This window comes from Arvicanthis niloticus, chromosome 17 (assembly GCF_011762505.2).
Source record: "Arvicanthis niloticus isolate mArvNil1 chromosome 17, mArvNil1.pat.X, whole genome shotgun sequence".
Taxonomy (NCBI): domain Eukaryota; kingdom Metazoa; phylum Chordata; class Mammalia; order Rodentia; family Muridae; genus Arvicanthis; species Arvicanthis niloticus.
The window spans coordinates 29,547,419-29,570,816 of record NC_047674.1 but is presented as its reverse complement, the minus strand read 5'-3'; the positions used below and the strand labels follow the sequence as shown (position 1 = coordinate 29,570,816).

General features: G+C 42.8%; 1 protein-coding gene across 5 annotated transcripts in view; it reads right to left on the bottom strand.

Annotated features, from left to right (window-relative positions):
* The window catches only part of Aff3 (ALF transcription elongation factor 3), a 454,396-nt gene that overhangs the window by 224,224 nt on the left and 206,774 nt on the right, over window positions 1–23,398 (bottom strand). For all 5 annotated transcript variants that reach the window (XM_034521387.2, XM_034521388.2, XM_034521390.2 and 2 more), the window contains one exon: window positions 3,827–3,874. In XM_034521387.2, the coding sequence (XP_034377278.1) occupies window positions 3,827–3,874 (48 nt within the window). The remainder of the gene's footprint in view (window positions 1–3,826; window positions 3,875–23,398) is intronic.

The window sequence follows — 23,398 nt, the reverse complement described above, 5'->3', positions numbered from 1 at the left end:
TTGTATATCCTGGATCCCAGCCCTGCACTCCTTCCATTATGTTGTAAAGGGCTTTTATTGGCTGAACAAATGTTAATGTCATCCTAAGTTAATGGGCAATGCTACTAAAGGCACCAAGGTATTATTCCACTTGAACCTTCAGGGGTGAGATAAAGGATGACTTGCAGAACTACCTACTCCGAGCATATGTCAGCCATGAGGGCTTCAAGCCCTTATGGCCCATCTCTGCAGGACTCGGTGATAATTTCTCTCTTGGATGAGAGAATTCCATAATTATGCATAGATTTATTAGGTCCCAGGATTAAAAATTCTCTGTGCGAGAGTAAGAAAGTAATGATACTTTAGGATGTATGGTAATATTCAGATGATTTGAAAACAGTCACCTCAGCAAAAAATAAAAGTAGGGAGAAGCAGCCCAAGTTAAAGATGCCGTTGGCAACGTGAGCCATAAACCAATGTGAGTTTATTGCGTGGATGTATGGGCTGGCATTTTCACACGTGGGAATCCCCCTGACAGCAGAACAGACCAGCTTCCTTCCTTCAATCACTGAGAACTGACCCAACACCCCATCACTCTAAGCTCCCTGCCCTATGCTCCACCCCACTTCCCTCTTCTGTTCACAGCTGGACCTTCCTTCCCTTCTTGGGCCCTAAGCGCTTGCTCTCTTGTTTCCAGTCTTTCTCCTGGAAAATGTGGTCTTATCTGTTGTGTTATTACCAATTAGCTCAGTTGTCTACTGTGAGCTACCTCACCTATGTGCCCGTCTCTGTTCCTTGGATGCCCCAAGTTGACTCAACTCCGAATGTCTACAAATGGATTCCTATCCCCCCTCCCTGAAACATGAGTAATCCTGAGTGCCGCCTCAGCTCACCAAGTCTGCACCTCTAACCATCTCTCCTCGGCACTTTTCAAGGGCTTTCACCCTTTCTTCCTACTCTCCTTGCCTCTTCACTTCATCCTGCATGGCTGTCGGAGTAGGGAACTGAAGTCAGTGTGACTGTATCACCCTCCTCACCAACCTCCTGGCTACCACAGGGCCTGAGCACGCCTGGGAGGCCAGCCCTATCTGGCTCTTCCTATCTCCATCCTCCGCTCTCATCATTTGTTCTACCTTGTCCTCACAGACTTCCAACAGGCTCTCCTGTTTCCTTTGCTTGGGCCTCTTCATTTTCCAGTCAATGTCCTATTTATCTTCTACGTACCAGTCACTTCCTCAGTTGAGAGCAGTCTGAACCACAGGCCAGGTCATACAGCACATGGTAGGGTCATGTAAATCCCTGAGAATCTGTCTCTACTGGTGTTACGTACTTCCTAACTTGACTACTGTGGGTAGGCAGACAGGTCTGCAAGGGTAAGAGGCCATGGCAATTTAGTCCACCCCTGTTTTCCCAAATGCCTTTCTACACAGAAAGGACACGAGAACTCCAACTGTCATCATCCTGAGACATTCTCAGGGCCTTCTGCTTCCTTTACAAGAGACTGTCACCTATTACACAGCATGTCTACACACAATTATTCCTGATGACCTTGGCCACATCTGGTTTCTCTGAGTGAGTCAGGGAGCAGAAGAATTAGGAAGAAACTTGGGCTCTACGGAGGTATCCATGGAAACCAGATTGTTTTCTTGCTAGAAAAGAGTCAGCCACACCCATGACTCACAGCCATCGCATCGCAATGGCTTTCTGGGCTTTCCTTTGGAGGAAAACTCACTCATTCACTTGATCATTGACTTTGTGCTGGGACCACAGGCTAGGAGGGCAGATACATGGTAAGTACCTGAGGCCATTAGTAGACAGGAGCCCTGGGCTTATGTCTGGGGGAGACGGGACATTTCAGGAGATAGGGAAAGATGACGGTGGAGAATCGCCAACCCAGTGAGCCAAGGGATAGCAAGAAAAACCCAGGCCCCCCTGGAGACACAGTACATCCTCTGGTAGCTCCTTCGTTACCGACTTACAAACGACACCTGAGAGGTCTAGGGTTGGTGTACAAGACTCCACTGCAGAACTGACACCTCTACTACTTCATCTAATTCTAGACTTCCTAAAGGGTCTGAGAGGAGGAGAGCTCAGAGAGTTCACTCTCTTCTCTCACAGTCCCCACATCCAGGCCCAGCCAGTACATGTGTGGAAACTTCAGCCTCCCATGGGAGTACCATCCACTACATGGCTCCAGTCTTTCTCTTTGCATCACACCTGACAGGAGGAGGGCTGCAGCAGAGGCAGCACCCAGTGGGGGGGGGGGGTGGTTCTGAGGCAGTGTGGTAGGAAGGTTAGGGATGAGGTAGACAGGGCCGTGAGGCTGTCATCTGCTGTCTTTACAGAGCGAAAGCTTTACTTGACTAGAGGAATCTGATTTACTTGAATGAATTTCAATTTCCTTAAAGTATACCTTTCTTGATGTATACATTATTCAAGTCTTTATTTTGACTTCAAGCCCTGTCTACAGATAAGAACACAAAGCCCAGGTTGAACATGATGTATGGGAGATACCTGGAATCCCAGCAACCAGGCAATGGAGGCAGAATTGTGGGGTCCAGCCAGCCTAGGAGACCCAGTCAAGAGAACAAGAATGAAGGAGAAAGATAAGGGATGCCAAATGACAAATTTCTTCAGAACGGATACAAAATGGTGTGAAGAGGCGTGTCTAATTAAAGTAAGAGAGGGAGGTATACAAACATGGACACTGCAGCCAATCAAAGGGACCTAAAAATGGAGCATTTAGCTATAACATGAAAGAGTTAGGAAAAGCTTATCAGCATCTGATACTATCCATGATTTAATCTGAAATGAAGCAGGTAATACAGATGTTCTTAAATAAAACATGAACTCAACATAATTAAAGGAATGATCCTTTGTGCCTTGACCACAACTTTCTTCCGAAGAAAAAAAATCATTACGAATTCACTCTAACTTTAATTATTCTGACCAACTTCTGTGTTTAAAAAGATCTGTGAAATAACACTTTGCAGGAAGAAAAATATCCTGTTTTTTTTTTTTAAATGATTTGTGAAGGTAAAAATTTTAAGTCAAGTAATTATATCATAATACTTTAATGTGTTGGCAATTCATGTAAAAACATGCAGGGTGTTCAAAAGGTAGGAACACATGAATACCCTCCTCTTTACAGCAAATGACCACACCACCTGGTGTGATTTATTTTGGTGTTCTGCCCAGTGCAATATCAGTTTCCTGAGAACTGTGAATTTTTAAGTTATTTTCCTGGAAAAAAATATGAGGGAAGAAAACCTATAGGTTGATGATGACTTCCTGATTGTAAGTTGGGACACGCTAATACGGCGCAAGAGCCCAGCCTGTCCACTTGTGTGTAAAACTTGTGTGTGAAGGGGAGGCAGTGGGAAGGACAAGCAAACACGGCATCAAAGAAATTTAAAACCTGCAGTACAGCATAGAATAATCTTCAGGATCCTGTATCATCTCTACGTTGGGAGCTTCTGGTTCTAATAAAGTTTAGAGGAAAAAAAAAAATCACAAGGCAGCCACTGCCTGACTCAGAAAGTGTCATATTTGAGGATGCTGGGGTGATACACGGGTACATACAGATATGACTCCTGCTGTATTTTTCACCTAATGTCTGTCTTGTTGGTCTTTAGCTGATCTCTTTAATGGTGTCACTTCAGTGTGCTGCTAAGCACAGGGCTGGACAAGCTCCTAGATTGCTGTTTTATTCAGTGTCACTTTGGTGACCCAGATGACCATCCTCAGAACCATGAGGTTCTTTGATAATGTGGCCACAGGACTTCCTTCTTCTGGGAACTCTATACGCATGACCAACACATTGATAGATTTTAAAGAACATCCTTACCCGAATTATTTCTTCCACACAGCTGTTGCTTTCTCCAGATCTACTCTCCTGAAAGCAAAGGAAAGATAAATCAGGCTTGATTGAATGGAATTATGGTTACACAGAGAGCGGGACAACCAAACTTTCAACAAATCATTTGGGGAATAAAGCAATGTTGACCTAAGGGGATATTTAAGGCAGGGAGTGCTGATAGGGCTATCTTCTGATGGCCAGCTGTCATTGGTCAGTTCTGTCTGTGGCTGTTTCCCTTTTCCTAGCTTGCAGAGCCACATATGCATGCCCTCGACTTAGCCCAGAGCTCTCCCACTATGTTAATTGAAGTGGGGAAAATTCCCAGAAATTGCCAGAGTTCTGAGATCCATCCATCCAACTTGGGCTCCGTCCAAGTTTGGAAACCGTTGACTTTACCACAACATAGATCCAGTCTACTCATGAAATATGTGCCGTGGACCGAATGGGTATGGTGGTCACCACAGCTTCAATAAAAGTCTAGATCATACTCCTGAAATCCTACACAGAGCGGCAGGATGAGTCTAAAACAAAATACAGAGGAAGAACAGCCACGGCATTGCCAAGTGTGCTGGTGTTGGATCCCACCAGAACCATTTGCTCTGCAGTCACCCATGCTGCCTTGCAAGGTAGGCAGTGCTAAGGTATGGTGGCCTCAGGTCACAGGGGACTGGAGAGCATGTTAAGGTCCACAGACACGGTTTAGTTACTGCTGGTTACACTGCCAAGAGCAGAGCAGAGGACATGGTTTTATGGGAACATAAAAGCAACAAGCATCTACCGTGGGGTGTGCTGCCTGTCTTCCCTGGGAAGTCATTTTGCGGGCCCTGTAATTCAAGGGTGACAAAGCACAGGGCACTATACTAGAATGAGACTTTTAGTTTTTGATCTGTTAATCAAACCCACTGCCCTTTCTTTACAGCTCTTTCCTCCAGGAATGCCTTCTGTGGTTTGCTAGCTAATTCCAAGGCATCCTTGGGGTCCTAGCTCATGCACAGTCCTCTCAAAGTAGCTATACTTGAACCTGGTGTTCTCAGTAGCATGGCCTTCCTCATCCTAGCCTCCCCATAACTCCAATTCAATACCCCAAACTATCCCTTCACTTATCACACACTCTATATAAAATGTGTCAACTGAACTGAACAGTGTTCTCCACACTAATGTACCATGTGCAATATGAGTGTCAACTGATGATGGCAAGCAAAGTAATGAACATGTTTCTTTCTGCAGTTATTTCATCTTGGCTTGTCATTTCAGACAGGGTCTTAGTACATAGCCTAGACTACTTTGAAACCTACCATTCCCCGTTTCAACCTCTCAAGTTCTGGGATTGTATATATTACCACACCAGAGTACATAAAGCTGGTCAGAACCCACCCTAATGTTCAGAAGGTTGACAGTGGCTTCGCAGAGATGGGTGTCTCCTCACTCCTTGCCCTGGTCAGTATGAAGAAAGGTACTAGATTTGAAAAAGTCTCACATGTGTCTGGCACAGGACTGGTGATTTGTGTGACCCCTGCCAATTGAGGTCCAAGAAGTCCACATGACTTTGAAAAAAGCCATGTAGCATAAGATCAGTGACTGAATTGGATTATGGGATGCCTGATGCCCAATAATATAAATTTCCCTGTCCATGGATATTCCCCAACAATAAACACTGTCCTTGAAATATGTTGCCTCTCATAGCAGGCATGGCCTAATGTGTTTGCAAAGGGGAATCCTGGAACAATTGTCCCAAAGGCTACATAGAAAAGTCTCAGTCACGCCATGGTTTCATTCCCGTGGAATGGCCCCTCTGGTATTTAAGTGGGAAGAATTAGTGGTCTCAGTTGGAAAATTTACCTCCAAACCCACAACCATTTCTCTCACGTTCAAGTCCCCAACCATTTGTAGGAGACAGCATGCTGACTAAGCAAATGCTAACCACTCAATATATTTCCTATTTTCTACCTCTGAAACAATTAGGAGGAAAAAATATGACCTCACCTTACCTGGGTACAACAACCTACTAAAAATACTTCAAATTCAACTTTAGGTTTAAACCCTGAAATAAGCCTCCTCTAGGGTGGGGTGGGGGGCAGAGTCAGGGTCAGAGTCAGAAGAGAAGGAAGTCTGCTGATTTTATTTCCTACAAATATCAGAGAGGCTACTACATCCATGCGGTCTTATCAACATGGCTGCTTCAACAAGACCTGAGCAAGGACAACAGGGACTGACATTCAGACCCAGAAGAGGAATTCACATGGGATCTCAGCCCTACAGAGAAAACCACAGGCAGCTAAGGGACGCTGAGAGCAGAGAAACGGACTTCTCCAAGGAAGAGTATACTGATTGGTTACCCAGCACACTGAATATATCTGCATGTACTCACAAACAGGCACCCATACAAACACTATACATGCACAAATTAAAAAATTAAAAAATTCAATTAAAAAATGAATAACCAGGACAGTCGCCTGCATCATAAGAGAAATCTTTGCTTTCCCTAAAACATTAAGAGCACACTGATTTGTTACCCAACACCAAATGGTCATCCTTGAAAACATAAATACAAGTTTCACTAGGATTGAGCAGGATGCATTTATATACTTAGGAGTGTGTGTGTGTGTATGTGTGTGTGTGTATATGTGTAACAATAAAGAATTAGAGGCTATGAATTTGAGAGAGAGCTCAAGGAAAGGGTTAGTGGTAGAAGAGGGTGGAATGATACAATTATATTTAATTAGAAAAAGATCCAAAAGTTGTGGTTCCTTTGAAAATAAAAGGCTAATTTCCCTTGATGTGCTATACATGAGGGACAGGCTGTTCTTAAAATGGTCTTTCCTACTATCCTCTAAGTTCCTGCTGCTTTATTGTAGTAAAGAGACAAGAAGAGAATGTGTAGCAGATGCACTGTGAAACACTTTGGTTCCCATTGCTGATGCAGTACATAGGATTAGGACACTGGCTCACCTTGATGGCTGTGCAGACCTGATGGGCAGGACAGACAGACAGCGACCATCAAAAGTGAGCATCACATTGAGGCCAGGACATTGATTTCCAGTAGCCATCCCAGGAAGTGTCATCCTTGCATCAGAGCCTGAGTAGGTCGGGCAGAATAAGCCCCAGAGTCTTCTCTACAATTCTCCTGAGGACTCAAGAAGGGGACCATATTGGTTTGAACCTCCAGGCCTCTAGTTGCACTGGGGTGGGTCCATGGCACATTACTGAAGGAAGTCTGATTCAGAAGACACCTAGGAGCTCTTTCAGCAAAATTCAATGACTTTAACAGACAGGGAAACTTGGCTTAAAGAAATAAAGGGCTCTGTCCAAAAATCACCATGGCAGCAACAGTAGCCAAGGCAGGGCCACACATGTTTCTAACAGTCTACCAGTGACTTTTCTAGTTCAGTTAAACTCCCAGAGCTCAGTCCTGGGGGCTGCCTCTCGTTGATGTGGCATTCATGTTCACAGTGGGGAGATCAAAGGATCCTGGGAACATTTAGGTGAGCCTCTTCATCTGTTGATGTTACACATTATTCAACACTTAGCCATGGCCTCTCAGTCAACTAACCTCTACATCATACACAGAGAAGTGGGGAAGGAAAGGGGAGGAGAAAGATAAAAGTCATTCTCTTTTCTAACCAATGAAATGGACAGGAAGGGTATATATGTCCTCAGAAATGGGCGTATAAAAACCCACCTGGTCTTTTCCCAAATGTATAGAAAGGGATAGATCAGCGAGTGGGGGAGGGGGAAAGGGCCCCAGAGGAGCCTTCTGGTTTTGGGGATCTCCCTCAGTTCTGATTTCCGCTATAGTTATGTGCTTTGATTATATTTATACTTTGATAACTTTCTCTGTTTATGGGCAAGGCTGAAACATTCATGCAATTTACATCTCCAAATTTGTGTTTATATATTTTTTCACAATAAAATCACTGCTTCCCTTGGAAAGGTACCCACTGAGAAGGAGGCTGCACCATGTAAATTTTAATTACTTTGTATTTTTTTGAGGTCTGTGGCTGTTGTCTCCTGCTGAGCTGCTGAGCTGTTGCTCAGTTGTTTACTGTGACTTTGATGACCCCCCCCCCATTTTTCTATCATTGCATTTTAAAATCTGTCATAACAGTCTCACCTCATTGAAACTCCAACTAAACTTCAATTAAAAGCTAGCATCCCTGGCTGATTCTCCTTCCACAGCCTTGGTGGTTCCATGCTTTCCCCAGATCCTAGCATTCTCACACACTGCAGAGTCTGCCAGGGAAATGTGGGGATTGAAGTTCTGGGAAGGAAGAGCTCCAGAAGCAGCCAGGAGCACAGCATCATGTCCCTAATTACCATGCTGAACACGGCTCACTGGAAGAAGCAAGGCTTAGGGAGAAAAGGCTCCATCAAATCAGAGTGAAATGGCATTTCATAGCAGAGGGGATGAGCCGCACACAGGACTCCTAGTGGAAACAGTTTAACTCTTCATCGGACACATTGTAGCAAAACTTACATTCAAACAGTGCTGAGGTTACAACACCATTATCAGCAAATCCTCAAAAAATCTTTCAACATTTAGAAATTATTTATCCCACACATACACTTAAATATTTCTATAGGGCTACCTTTAAACACATCGTACTATTTTTCATTTACAGAAAACCTGAGACAAAGAAACGAAGTATTGTATGAATGCCATGAAAATAGTGCCTGGAAATATAAGCTAACACCACCAACTGCCATAACTCTGTGTGTGGGGGTAGGGGCTGGGGGTTGATCTCTACCATTAAGTTCCAGGCCTTACCCTTGAGCACAGGGTGACTTGTGAACCGTGAAGCAGACAGCCCGTCCTCTTAAATTCTGCTTCTCTGCACCTATCCTGACAAGCCATCCCTGAAGGATGGTATTCTGCTTCCCCTATTTGAAGCTGGAGCCCCTGTCTCATCTCTGCTTCTCAGCCCCTGACCTTCCCTGCTCTGCTCACCCACAGATCTTCTGCTTGGCTACTTCCACTCAGCTCTGCCTCTGGACTCCTAGTGTCACTACCATCACTGAGACATTCAGTGTGCACACAAAAGCATTTACAGTGCCAGCCAGTACACACGAGGTAAAATTGAAACACACACGGACTTCATGTTTAGACTTGGGAGCCATCCCCAAATATCTCTTACTGGGTATTTGCAAACCTTACAAATTTTAACACATCTAGACAATGGAACTCTTTTGGCCTGCTGCATTCTAGAGAAGGGAGAACCGGCCTGTACTACCCTTTAATGAAAAGAATAAAGCAAGGAAATATTCTGGGTGCCACTGTCTTGCCACAGCTGTTTATAGTGGACATGCTACCTCTCGTGCATGTCTTCATGACCAGGTCCTAGCAGAGCACTTTGTGCAAATGCAAGGGTCCTTCCTACAGGATTCTTGTGGAATGACAAAATATGCAGCCAATATATTCATAAAGAAAGCTACATTTTTTTTTAAAAAATAATCAAAAGTTCTGGGGGCTAGGGAGCAGGCTCAGTTGATAAAGACCTGAGTTTGAATTCCATGTAAACAGTCAGGCTTAATGGCAGGACTTGTAGCCCTGGTGCTGGGAGTATGGGGGGTAATTCCCAGAATTCACTGGATAGTCACAGTGTTGCCCATTATTGAGCCTTATAAAAACCAAGGGGAGATTGATAGCAGAAGCTATCAAATGCCAACGTCTACTCTCTACATGTGCGTGCACACATCTGCATGCACACACAAATAGACACTCATACACAGCAGAAGCAAGCCATCAGATGCCAACATTTGTTCCCTACGTGTGCGTGCACACATCTGCATGCATTCACAAACAGGTACCCATATAAACACCATACATGCACAAATTAAAAAATTTAAAAATTCAATTAAAAAATAAATGACCAGGACAGTTGCCTGCATCATAAGAGAAATCTTTGCTTTCCCTAAAACATCAACAAATAATAACTGCCTTAAAGTCTAATTCTTAGAATATCAACATTTACTTGCTTCATTGAAATTAAATATATACCTATCAACTATTCCACAGAACTCTTCGCTCCCTAATTCCCACATTGGCACCTGTAAATCAAGCCTTTCACGAGCAGGTAATATTAGTAAAGGGTTGCTGGATGAGCATCTCTCTTATAAAAACTTCATTCAAAAGATACTGAGCATGGAAAGAATGTCACACGTGGAGAATTCCACGTCTCACCCCAAATGATGCATCATGGTCAGAATTTCAGGCACAAAAACACATCACATAAGGTTTTCTATGATCTATGTGTATACACATAGAGTACGTGCCAGCCATAAACATGTTCTACTCAGACTTCAGTCTTATCCCATGCAATCTCATTATACATATGAAAATATTCCAAATATTTAAAAAAAAAACAAATTATGAAATGCTTAATCCTAGGAGTTTTAAATAGAAAATCAACTATTACAGATTTAATGCCCCTATCAGATTCCTAGCAATAGGATAAGGTCACCCAATTATATTACGATAATGAAAGTAAGTGGCATCAATTGGAGCTTGTAGTTAAAAGCACACGTGGCTGTCAGCGAGTTTAGTGGCGTTATCAGTGAGCTGCCCTTGTCAAAAGCCTATTGATGCCATGAAGGAATTAGAAACAGAGACAGTGACTTTACATCTCGGTCACGGATGGATATTGAGTGCTTTGTTGTGGGGTCATGTCTCAATGAAGTGCCCAGTGCTGGAAGTCAGGGTCATCTTCTAGACTGTCCTGTCGACATGGGGTAAACAAACTACAATGCAGTTATAAGAGAACACTCGTAATCAACATTGACAAGAACAAGACAAGACCTCTCCGTTCATCTCGAATCACTCCTCACAGCAAGAGGAAGGCCAGCGGGCTCCAGACCGGTGACGGGACCAAGCTGTTTGACACTCACTACCAGACAAGCCTTCCGGGAGACATCTGAAAGGCACCATTTTCTCTTTAGTGCCTTCCTGAATTTCATCCTGACCCCAATTATCTATCTGCCTCCTAACCTAATAAAGAACAAATGATATTTTCTTTGTGACTAGCAGGTTTGCAGATAGGATATCCTTAAAACACATCCTCTTAAAGGATGAAGAAAAATACACAGGAAAACCACATTTGGTTATCAAGTACAATCACAAATGTCTTTCCTTCTAATCATGAAATTCTGAACATGGAGACTTGCAGGACGGAAAGCGGAATCCAAGGTGGCTGATGAAATTAACCAGTTAAAGAAACTGAGACCTACTCTAATCTGTGTCCCCCGGGTTAGACATGTAATCAATTTTCTTTCAACCAAGAATATAAATGGCACCATGGTGCCGTGAATTTGATCATACAGGATGAAATCCCTTATCCAAAACATTTTAAACCATGTTCCCAATTTCAGATTCACATATTGTCCTAGTTTGATTCTTATTGCTGTGATAAACACCATGAACAAAAGCAATACGGGAGGTAAGTTTTGGTGTAGCCTTGGCTACTTGGCATAGTATTTGGCTATACAGTCCATCATGGGGGATGCCAAAGTGGGAAGTGGAAGCAGGAACCTGGAGGCAGAAACTGAAGCAGAGACCATGCAGGAATGCTTCTTACTGTCTAGACTTTGGTGGCTTGCTCGGTTTCCTTAGTTATATGACCCAGTGATACCTGCCTAGGGACGGCACCGCCCACAATGGGCAGGAGCCAAGAGATTTTGCTAACCCAGTCTTTATAGGGCCCTTGGACTATCTCTAAGCTTTCTATACTTCAATGTTCTCATTCTGTTTTTTGTTAATTTAGCTTTAAAAATTTTAAAGTAAGTGTGTGTGTGTGTGTGTGTGTGTGTGTGTGTGTGTGTGTGTAGAAACCTAAGAAGGCTAGAAAGGGGTGTCAGATCCACTGAAGCTGGAATTAACAGGTGGTCTTGAACCACTAAATGTAGATGGTAGGTGTTGGGAACCAAATTCCAGTCTTCTGAAAAATCAGCAAGTAATCTCAATTATGGAGCCATCTTTCTAGCCTCTAAGTTGTGGGAAGTTCACATTTATTTACTTAATTGTGACTCTGCTCGTAAACACATGAGTGTGGGCGTGGCGTGGCACATAGTTTGGGGCAGCATTTTCTTTTCCTATTATGTTGATCCCAGCAATCACACTCCAATCATCTGGCTTGGTAGCAAGGGCCCTTACAGACTGAGCGATGTCACTGACCTCATCTTTCTCATTCTGAGAACAGGAATAAGAACAGTACCAAGTACACATGAAGGGTAAATGAAGCACTGCATACAGAACGTTGAGCACGTGTCTACCACGTGACAGCTGATCAATGAATAGGAATAGCTCCTAATTTTAGAATTACACAGACATCATTTTAAGCACATAGGAAAGCAATTGTTACCAGTGGGCCACATCGAATTTTGGAAAGCCAGATGATGTTAACTCTATTATTTCCCCTGCTTCTAAAACACCATGGGTCTTCTGGATTTCTGTAAAACACCCATCAAGTTCTTAGGGATCTCCCGGAGGGCAGATGAAGATATCTGAATTAGGTATTCTCATACTTAGATGGACTGGTAGCTAATTAATAACCTTCCCTAACATTTCTTATCTGACATGATTTAGATGTTAAAGATTCTGAAGTGAATTAAAAAGATGAAAACCCCTACCACTGTAGAACTTATATTTTAATAATGAGATACAAGAAAACAATAAACAAAAAAATCGCACAGCATGGTAGAAGATGAAATGTTAGGTGGGAAAAAACTACAAGATAGAGTCATAGCGTGAGTGACAGACAGGTTTGTACGAGGAGAATATTGCTTCTAACATGCAAGACAAGGTTTGTGTTTCTAGTTTGTCAACATGACACAAGCTAGAGTCATCTAAGAGGACTCAGTAAGATGGCATAGGCAATCCTGTGGGGCATTTTATTGATTAGTGATTTGTGTGAGTGAGCCCAGACCATTGTGGGTGCAATCAACTCTTGGCAGGTGGCCCTAAGGTATATATATAAAATCAAACTGAGCAAGCCACCAGGTGTAAGCCAGTGGGCAGCTTTGCTTTTTTTTTTTTTTTTTTTTTTACAGGCCCTGTTTCAGCTCCTGCCTCTGAGTGCCTGCTCTGAGTTCCCTTCATAAGAGATTGTGAGAGGGACATGTAAGCCTATGTAGGCCTTCCCTCCCCATGCTGAGTTCAGTTGTGACATTTTATCACAGCAGCAGAAAGCTTAAGATAAGGATTAACATGTAGTGTGCACTGAAGTGCCCCACCCCATTTCACTTGTTGCTCCCCACTCTTCTCTGCTCACTCATAGTCTAGTGACCCCACATGCTTCATCTCTGTTAGGTTATTCTTCGGAGAATGTCCCAAGAGTAGAAATAAGTGAAGACTAAGAAAGGGCCTGAGCATCCATCCAATGGGCAGATCAAGAGAATGGAGATGCCCATCACAGGACAGCACAATCTCACATAGAGTGCCTTACATATTTAAAGCCAATTAATATAAACAAGGGTTCAAACCTATCTTGGGGTGCTATAGACAAAGGAGTCTGAACCAGTGTGAGGCCAGCACCTGGGTCATTTTACCTACCTTAAATTTTTCATCTACAATTAGAACTTTCCAAAAAGACAATGAATTTGTCTGACTGACTTGCAGGTTCCTGATTCCCCTCAGAAGTTGAAAGAGTTGAATCAGTTAAAATTAATGCCTCAGAGTGAATGATCTGTGCCAGTTTTAAGGATGTGCTCATTGTGCTGGGAGCATAGTTCAAGGGTAGTGACCTGAGGTACGTGACCACAGGCCACGACCCAGACGGGAACCCCCGGTACTGAACAAAACCAGAATGTATAATTCTGGCTATTTCCAGGCATTTTTTATTTAATGAAATATTGAAAGGCAAATTGCCATACAGATTGGGATGAGTTATTTGTAAAATCCCCTAAAGAGAATACAAAGACTCTTCCAGTAGCATCAACGTGAGTGCACACGGAGTCATTACAGTGTTCTATAAGTTAGTTGAATCAGGTAGAGATTTGAGAGAATAGATATGCGTATTGCTTTATTATTATAAACATGGCAATTTATTACAATCTCACTCAGTTTTTAAATTTTAGTATTTCAGCCTACAACCCATGAAAGATGTTATATACAGGAATACAGTTTGTCCTCTGGACACACAGAAGATTAACAGAGCAACTGCTTTAAGTGAATAAATGGTTAAAATCGATACTCAGAAAAAAAAGACACTTAGGCAGAAGTTGTTATGTTACTAACCCCTGCTGGGGTTTGGCAGGTATGTTCCTCACAGGTCTGCATGCTAGAAGCGTGGTCTGTATGTCAGTACTGGATGGTGAGGGGGTCTCTGAGCAAGAGAGGTCTATGCTGTTCTAGTGGGATGAATTAGTGTTTGTGTGTGACTAGGTTGGTAAAGAACAAGGCCACACACACCACATGGCTGCTCTCTTTTCAAAGAAGCCGTGTCCCTTTCTGAGTCTCGGCCAAGGGCCCTTCTGCGACATCAGTGTCATGTGCTTGGGCATACCAAGAAAGTGCACTGTGAACAGTGGTTCTCACAGGACAATAAGGTCTTCCAGCGTGAGGCAGCGGACACAGGGAGTCCACGCTATCCCACAGCACTGCTGGTCTTGACTTCTACCCTATCCACAGCTAAACTCCAGCTACCCCCTTTCCAAAATTTCCTCTTCACTAGTTTCTCAGTCCTTACCTGTTGTTTTTTGTTTTGTTTGAAAAAAAAAAAAATGTTGTACTGCAGAAAACCATCAGAATTATTATTTTTCTACATTTTTAAAATTTCTGTGTCTGCGTGACCTTTTATGTTATCCTGTATGAAGAGTGGTGCATGAGCCTTTCACGGACTTGCTGGGAGGGACACTGAGGCTCAGGGAAGAGAAACGCCAACCCCGAACACAACAACTCTCGCTTTTTAGCTCTTTTTGTAATTTTGGCTATAGAGAAAATAAAGTTTCCATTCAGCTAGGCTGGTGCCCCCCCCCCCCTTTTTTTTTGTCCCAGGAAACCTAACAGCTATAAAGTTACCCAGTGGCGCCTAAAACATTGTAGACACGTGCTTGTATCAATAAACTGTTATCTGTAGCTCCCACTGTACTTCTGAGCCAAGAGACAGGGTTTGTTATCCCAGTAATAAACAACCTGCCGACACTTCTAACAATTAGAGCAAAAGGTCCTTTTTTCGACACAGCGGAGTGTAGCCTTCCATGCTAACGTTCCTCTCCCATTTGCTCAGGTCTAAAACCAAATGGCGCTGGCCTGAAGTAACAGAGACAGTTAATGAAAGGTGTTTTATGCCAGTCACGAACTGGGAGCAATGATGATCAATGGTAGATCACACTAAGACCAGGCAGTGATGCAGCAGCCAGGCGTGCCTAGCCTGCTACATTAACCACCCTGTGAGGCAAGCAGACACCTCGGCAGTCTCCGGTTCTCATTTAGAAGAATGAAACCAAAGCATCTTAATAGGGACACTGGTGGGCTGAGTTTCATTATGTTGGGCCTTTAAAAGGCAAGGCCTGGAGTCAGGGCTGATCAATACAGCCTGTTCTGCTTGCTTCCTGCTGCCAACCTGTTAAACACGAAAATTCCTTTATGTTGGCACTAATCCACTGTGCCCACAATGAAGAAAAAGATGCCCCAAGAGGCTCCCTATTTAATAATACACTGTTGGCTTTGTTCGTTTGTTTTTTAAAGAACAACAACCAAAATAAGACAAAACAGAACTACAGAAATAAGAGAATCAGGAGAAAGGTGGCAGAAAAGCCCTCTTAAAAACACACCAGAATGAGATAAAAGTCAAAAGAGGGGATAAAGTAGCTACGCTCGGAGAACTAGATGGCTTGTAAAACCCTACTTCCTAGAAATCTGGCTATTATTTCTAATCCCTGTGCCCAGTGACTCACACAAAACCTTGGTGCTGTGTTGGCTGGTGCAGGAACTTCAGGGCCGAACAAACCAGGGTTTACTTTTCATGGAGCAGATGCTCTGTGCAGTGGCCAGGCAATAAATAAGTAACGCAGCTGCTCTAGGAAATGTGCCTGTATGAATGAACGTAAGCAGGCTGAGAGTGGGGGGATGGCCACGGGCCCTCTCAGCACTGATGTACCTCTTATCAGAAAGATGGAGGAGGATTCTTCATGGAAGCAGTAAAATGAGAGCCCCCATGGATGACAATAGGTGTAAAACCCAAAACAAAACGCTATAAACCGGAAACGCTACACAGTACGTAGCCCCGGCTTCTACGAGCCCAAGACCCTGTTTATGATTCCATCGCAGCCATTCTGAAAAGGTAGAGAACGAATCACAGGTTTCTGAAAAGAAATATTGCAAATAACATGGCAGTATTGGAAAATGCTAATGTAAACGCTGCCGGGCCATCTGCTTGGTATTACTGCAACGCTGGGAAAGGCTCTGAGAGAAATGATGTTTGAAATCATTAAAAAAATAACATGTCAAGTTTAAAATACTCAGGGATCTTAGAAGCAGCATCAACACATTCTGCAACCATATGGCCCTACAGCAGGTTAAAAAAAAAAATCCCCTGGCTTGTAGTTTCTACTTCAACCCAATGGTTCCCAAAGCATGCTTCCTTTCCATTTGAGCACTCCCCCTATTGAATTCCCTGGTGTTTACGCTTTCATGAATTATATATACTTGAAGACAATAATAGTTCCTCCTTTTCTCAACTATAGGATGATGTGGTATGGGAGACGGAGTCAGCTGTTCCAGAAGTCGGGCTGTAGGGGTGGCAGATAGGACTGTTGAGCATGTCTTGTCGGACCTCTGACTTAGGAGACTGGTTATAGTCTCAGTTGTAGATGATAATCCTATTAGAGTCTAATTTTGCAGGCACATTGCTAACAGCTCTGCATCCATTAGTGATCATGCTTTTGTAAAGCATGCTCTGTTATTACTCACACTTTGTACGTGAGCATCTTCCTCAAGGTCATGCATGTGACACGGGGCAGGGCCAACTGTGTAAGCACAATTTCATGGACCACATCTATGCCTTCATCCGTAATTATACATGTCAGTGATCGGTGTTCAGACGGAGGTGGGGACGGATTTGTGTTGATTTTTCAAGGTCAATAAAAGTCTCAAGATTAAAAGTCTTTTCAAGGTTAAAAGCACAGTGAGTATCTCCAGTTAGAGCCATCTCCCCAACAAGAAAGAAATCAGGAAGAGCCTTTAGTCTAACTCCAAAGAGCTGAGTAGAGGTCTAAACGTCTCCCAGAGACAGAGGACACACCAAGAGTTCCAAAGTTCAGAAGAGTAACGGCCAATGGTGGGAAGACTACCCCATACGACTGCAGAAAACTAGATCAGAAACGGTGTTCTCAAAAGAGGAATCACACATGGCTCAGAGGCACTTAAAAGAAATGTTCAACAGCCTTACTCATCAGGGGAATGCAGATCAAAACTACTTTGAGATTTCATCCCTTACCAGTCAGAATGGCCAAGATCAATAAAACAAGTGACAGCTCATGCTGGTGAGGATGTGGGACAAGGGAGTCACTCCTCCACTGCTGAGGAGGTGCAAGCTTGGATAGTTACTATGGAATGCAATGTGGTGGTTCCTCAGGAACATGAAAGATTACTCTCAAGATTCAGCTTTACCACTTCTGGGCCCAGGGACCCTTCACCCTACCACAGAGGCACCTGCTCAATAATGCTCACCGATCCTCTATTCATAACTGCCAGACATTGGAAATGGCTTAGATGCCCATCAAGGAATGGCTGTATATAAAAAAGTGTGCATTTACACAATGGGATATTAATCAGCCACTAAATAAAATCAGTCACCATGAAATTTGCAGGCAAATGGAAGAATCTAGAAAAACAAATCATACCGAGTGAGGTAACCCAGACTCAAGTAGACAAAGATGGTATGTATTTACCTATACATGGATGTTAGCTGTTAAGATCAATTTTATTTTTATAGGTTTTCTGTGTGCGCAAATGTATGTGTCTCAGAGTTTGTGTGTGTTTCTTGTATGTTTTCTGTGGCTCTTTCCTTAGTCTTTGGTCCTGTTTTATTATTGTTGTTGTTATTATTAGCAAGAAAATAAAAGTTGTGGATTTGTGTGGTGGAGGTGTAGAAAAAGCTGGGGGGAGGGAAAACAGTAATCAGTATATACTGTATAAAAAAGTCTATTTTCCATTATGAAAACAAAGCCCCATTCTTCCCCTGTAGTCATTCATGAACCTAGATGCTCAGACTGATTTTTGTACTTGGGTTAATATAGTATTTTATAATCCTTTATTGCAATATATATATTTGTTTATATGGGGTACTGTGTTCCATGAGGTCTCTTTCTGCAAAACATATTGTACACTGGGCATATTCCACCCACAGGCACTCATATCCTTCCTTCCTGTCCCCACTCCTCTCAGTCACCTCTGTTCCCAGAGACAAGTTTTCGTTTATTTCCATGCCATATATATGTGTGTCATATATATATGTATGTAGTGTGTATGTGTGTGTGTGTTTGTGTATGACTTTATATATCTGTATATAATCTAGGAGTCCAAAGTGATAAGCACTCGTCTTAATATGATTGTATGATTGGGGCTGGCTTAGTTTGCATAACACAATTATCTCCAGTTGTACTTACTTTCCTACAAAATGATATAACTTCCTTTTCTTTGACTCAAATAATTCCAGTGTATCAATCCCACATTCTCTTTTATCTACTTCTTGTTACTGGATACTCACATTGGTTTCACAGGTTAGTTATTATAAATAGTGGAGGCTAACTTACAGAGGACATTTACAAAGCCATCGTTTAGGTAGTCACTAGGGATGACAGGTCCTACCACATGGCCGAGAGCACCTACACCAGAAGCAGGAGCTTCATTCAGCTCTAGAAGCAGAGAAGCTTTGGAGCAAAGCTGCCATTTCTACTCAGGGACAGGCTACTTATGCCTGCCAAACCATCAGAGCATAGCTGAGCAGATGCCAGTCAGCCTAGCAAATCAGACGGGGAGTCTGTTGTACTTCAACATTACTAGTCACATCGATGTTTATATTTTACTAAAATTAAGTTTTACTGATGGCCAACCACTCCATGGACACTTATTTTCTACACTTTAATGGGTAATGGGTTTTTGCATTAACTGTTATCCATTATAAAAAGAAACTGTCCCGATGAAGTCTGAGAGCTGCATGCATCTACAGGCCCCCAGGCACAGATTTAGAGGACAGTTCGAGACTATGTCTATTTAGCCAAATACTACCAGGACATTCAGAGCAGAGCCTGTGAAGGCCCTGGCCGTGGGTTCTTGGCCAGGGCTACAGTACCAGGCATACATTTTATTGTACACTGAGCCTTAAGTCCAACTAGAAAGTAGTTGGTTACTCCCATTACACTAATGCCATCCCTGAAGCCACTTGCATATCTTGTCACAGTCACCATTGTCATCCTCATGGTGCACATTTAGGTAAGTCTGCTGATGACTTTTCCTCTCCAACATCATGCATAGCACCTTTCAGTTCTATAAAATCTAGTTAGTGGGGGAGGAATCTCTCTGGTCAGTTTCAGCCTAATTTCTCCATGTTCTGTGACCAAAGTGTATGTTGTCTTTAGCAATGGAGTATCACCATCATGTATTGGTGGCCAACCAGAAGCACTGACAAGAGTATTCTATCGTTTGGTATCGTTTGGGAATCTCTGGGACACCTATGACCAAAACATGGGGGGAGGTGTCCCATATACAGTACTGGGCTTTTCATTCCCCTACCTGTGGTTCTGGTGCAGAGAGCACATTCTTTTTATAGAGTAACTAATTATACTGGCTTTTATGTCAGCTTGACACAACCTAGAGTCATCAGGGAGGAAGGAGCCTCAGTTGAGGAAATGCCTCTATAAGATTTGGATATAGACAAGTTTGTAGGGCATTTTCTTTATTAGAGAATGATGGGGAAGGGCCTAGTCCATAGTGGGTGGTGCCATCCTTAGGCTGGTTTTATAAGAAAACAAGCTGAGCAAGCGATGGGGAACAGGCCAGTAATCAGCACCTCTCCATGGCCTCTGCATCAAATCCTGCCTCCAGGTTCCTGCCCTTTTTGAATTCTTATCCTGAGTTCCCCCAATGATGGACTATGATCTGGAAGTGTAAGCCAAATAAGCTCCTCCCCAACTTGATTTTTGGTTACGGTGTTTCATCAAAGCAAAAGGAACCCTACTAAGACACTAATGAAACTCACTTGCATGAAATATATATTTTTATATATTCTGCATATATAAAGTTTATAAAATAGGTTTCCATGTGGCTCTTTCCAGGACCCCTAGTCTTAGTTACACTTCTCTACCTTCTTCTCTGTTCTAGCCCTGCATGCATTACCACCTTAATCCTCTCTCCCATTCCTAACACCTGTGTCTCTTAAGATCTTTCTTCCACACACACACACATATGCACACACGGGCATGCACACACACACAGAGGGAGAGAGAGAGAGAGGGAGGGAGGGAGGGAGGGAGGGAGGGAGGGAGGGAGGCAGGGAGGGGGAGAGAGAGAGAGAGAGAGAGAGAGAGAGAGAGAATTTGGAAGGGGCTGGGGATGGATCTGGAAGGAGTAGAGAGAGGAGAATATAATAAACATCAACATATTCAGTATGAATTTCTCAAAGAATTTAATCTTCAGACCCAAAGGTCCTAAATAAAACTGAAGACCTATAGTTGATTATAGTAATCAACTTATTTTTTTTTTGATAAATGTAGTTTGTCAGAGGTTAATTTGATAAGTAAAGATAATCTATTCAAAATGGTTCTAGAATGATTGGATACACAGAAGTGAACAACGTTGGTATTCTGACTCACAATGAGGAAATAAATATGTAACCTACGTATAACAACCACAGTCCATATTTTCTAGAAACAAAGCCTAATGATTTTGGATTGGAATAACCATTGTTTTGTCAAAGGTATATGCTTTTTTAAAATTTATGTGCATGTGTCTGTATGTGTGTGTATGTGCATCTTGTTATACCTGAGTGGTCCAGAAGAGAACATTAGATCCCCTGGAACTTGATTTATGGGTGAATGTGGACAGTCACGTGGGTGCTCTGAGACACACCTGCTGTAACAGTACAGCTTAACCTTAACCACTGAACCATCTCTCCAGTCCCATAGAATATCAGTTGTCAGGGATTGGTTATAATGATCTGTCTTAATTCAGCTCCCAGAATCATATGGGAACCTGCACGTTCAGACACTAAAGGAAGCCTTCCCCCAGTAGGCTCTGGTTGGGAAATAAAGTTGTCAATGGCAAATGGCTGAGTAGAGTGAAAGAAGTGGGACTTTTGGATTTTGTGGACAAGGAAATGAGGGAGAAAAGGAGAACTGCCAGGAAGAGGAAGCATAGGGATTAGACATTAGAGCTTCAGGAAAGAAAACAACCAACCTGATGTAAGAAATCAGGCAAGTGGCCCTAGGGCCACTCCCCCAGTTGGGTCTGGGGTAGCAGAGATGAAATGTTGATTCAGCAAGTTGACTCAGGAAAGTTGGAGGGGAGAATGGATGCTAGCCACAGGGAAGATTAGAAATGCCCAGCCATTGAGCTAGTCAAGGCATATCAACATTTGAACTGTCTCCACCTGACTTCAGGATAGCAACTAGAAATGAACAAAGCTTGCTGGGCTCGGCTTTGTGCCTGTTGTCCTGGATATCGGTAAGTCTGATGCAGAAGGATGACCTGAGGCCAGGGGTCTGATGCTGTCCTGGGAGACCCGGCCAATCCTATCAATGGGGTGAGGTTGGGGGCTAGCTACTTTCTACTTCTAAATTTTTGCATTATTTTCCTTTAAAAAGATCACAGATACACATCTTTTCACCTCATTGACCTATCTGCATAGGTACAGAGCTTTCAAGATTGCTCAAGTGAGTATTTATTTTTTCTCAATGGGAAAAATCTGTTAAACTGATCATTCAGTCTAAATAAATGAATAGTCGTAGCTGGTGTCTCTGTTTGGGGGCCCTTTTGCAAGCTGTTGCTATAATTGTTATCACTCATACAGGCATAACTGAGTGACTCAGAGCATGGTACTGTAGCCTACTTATTTGTAGTAATTATGATTGTCACAATTAGTTTGTAAGACTGAATAACATTTAACCCCCAAATAATCACACTGATTATCAAATGGTTTTGCGGCATATAATTTTAATAGAACCATTGCAAATCACCCATGGTCAACTATTATCAAAACAGGGATTTTCTTTTCTATTCTACTTTTCGAGAATATAGAGGTTCTTCCAATTCAACCAACCAGGAGCTCATTAGAAAAATAAAATGAAGTGGATGTACCTTGTGTTTATCAGGTGTGCTGAACAGTAAGATACAGGACTGTAACAGAGGAACACATACACATGTAAGCTCTACCTGGGATCAGTGTGAGCTTCTGCTATGGACGGTGAAACCTCACAACCATCCTGTAAGCCCCACTCACTTCAGCCTTCCTGAAAGTCTTATAAATAATGGATCCTCTCCACTAATGTTCAAAGAATTGTGTTGCTCTTTCCACATCTCTCCTAGCCCACCTTCCACACGGGCAAGTTCTCCTAGACAGACCTTAAATGCATTCAACATAGAATCTTATTAATGTGCCCCAATCTCCTAACAAATTAAAGAAATGTATCTCTGCTTTTCCTGTGCTACATTATTGTTTAGAAAATATTCATGCTCCTCCCTCTTTTAAAAATGGGCAGGCTACCCTCCAGTCCTCAATTCTGATTGGTCAAATGACTTGGCTTTGAAGCCAATGGGGTAAGTGGACCTGGTGGAAGCTGAGGATCAAATGAATTTGGTCCTCCAGTCTCTCCCGCCATCAACAGGAGTAAGGAACATGCCTTAGGTGAGATGTGAGGTTTTAACCTGCTCAGGGTTGGGGTGTTTCAAACCTCAGTAGTAGCTGACTGATCTACCTACTTGATTAACATGGTGCCAATTAAAAAACCCACCACAGAAAACCAGCTCAGGTCTGTGTCCCGAGCACATCAGAGACTCTGGGTGAGTTTCCTTGACTATCATCACGCTCTATTTGCCTAGCTAAGCATTTCCCCTCTCGGCCCACTCAGTCTTTCCTGATTCTCCTCAGATCTACATGACAACATCACCTCAGAGTCAGAGTGGCTGGCAAGCATGTCATTTCTCACCTAGTCCTCTAGGATCACAGAGTTTTTAATACATTTTCCTCCCTTTGAGACTGATCCAAATTACCTAGAACTGTTAAAATTACCCAATCACTGGGCTTATTCTAGAACAACTGAGTCCCAGTCCTGGGGCAGGGCTAATGGCTTCCATTTTTAACAAGCTCCTATGGATCTCTCTGTTATACCAAAGTCTGGGAAACACTGAGGTATCAATGTACTCACTCATTATACCCCAGTCAACAGCAAAGTCCAGAGGATTCAAACAATCGCCTACCACCATCTCTGAATCTATTTATCCCTTAGTTTTGTTTCTATGGTTGTTTTCTATTATATTACTTTTTCTTCCCTTCCCTTTTAATGATATAAGAGTTCAATTAAAAAGAGAAACTTTGTGTGTGCGTGTGTGTGGGGGGGTGTTTGGAGACATGG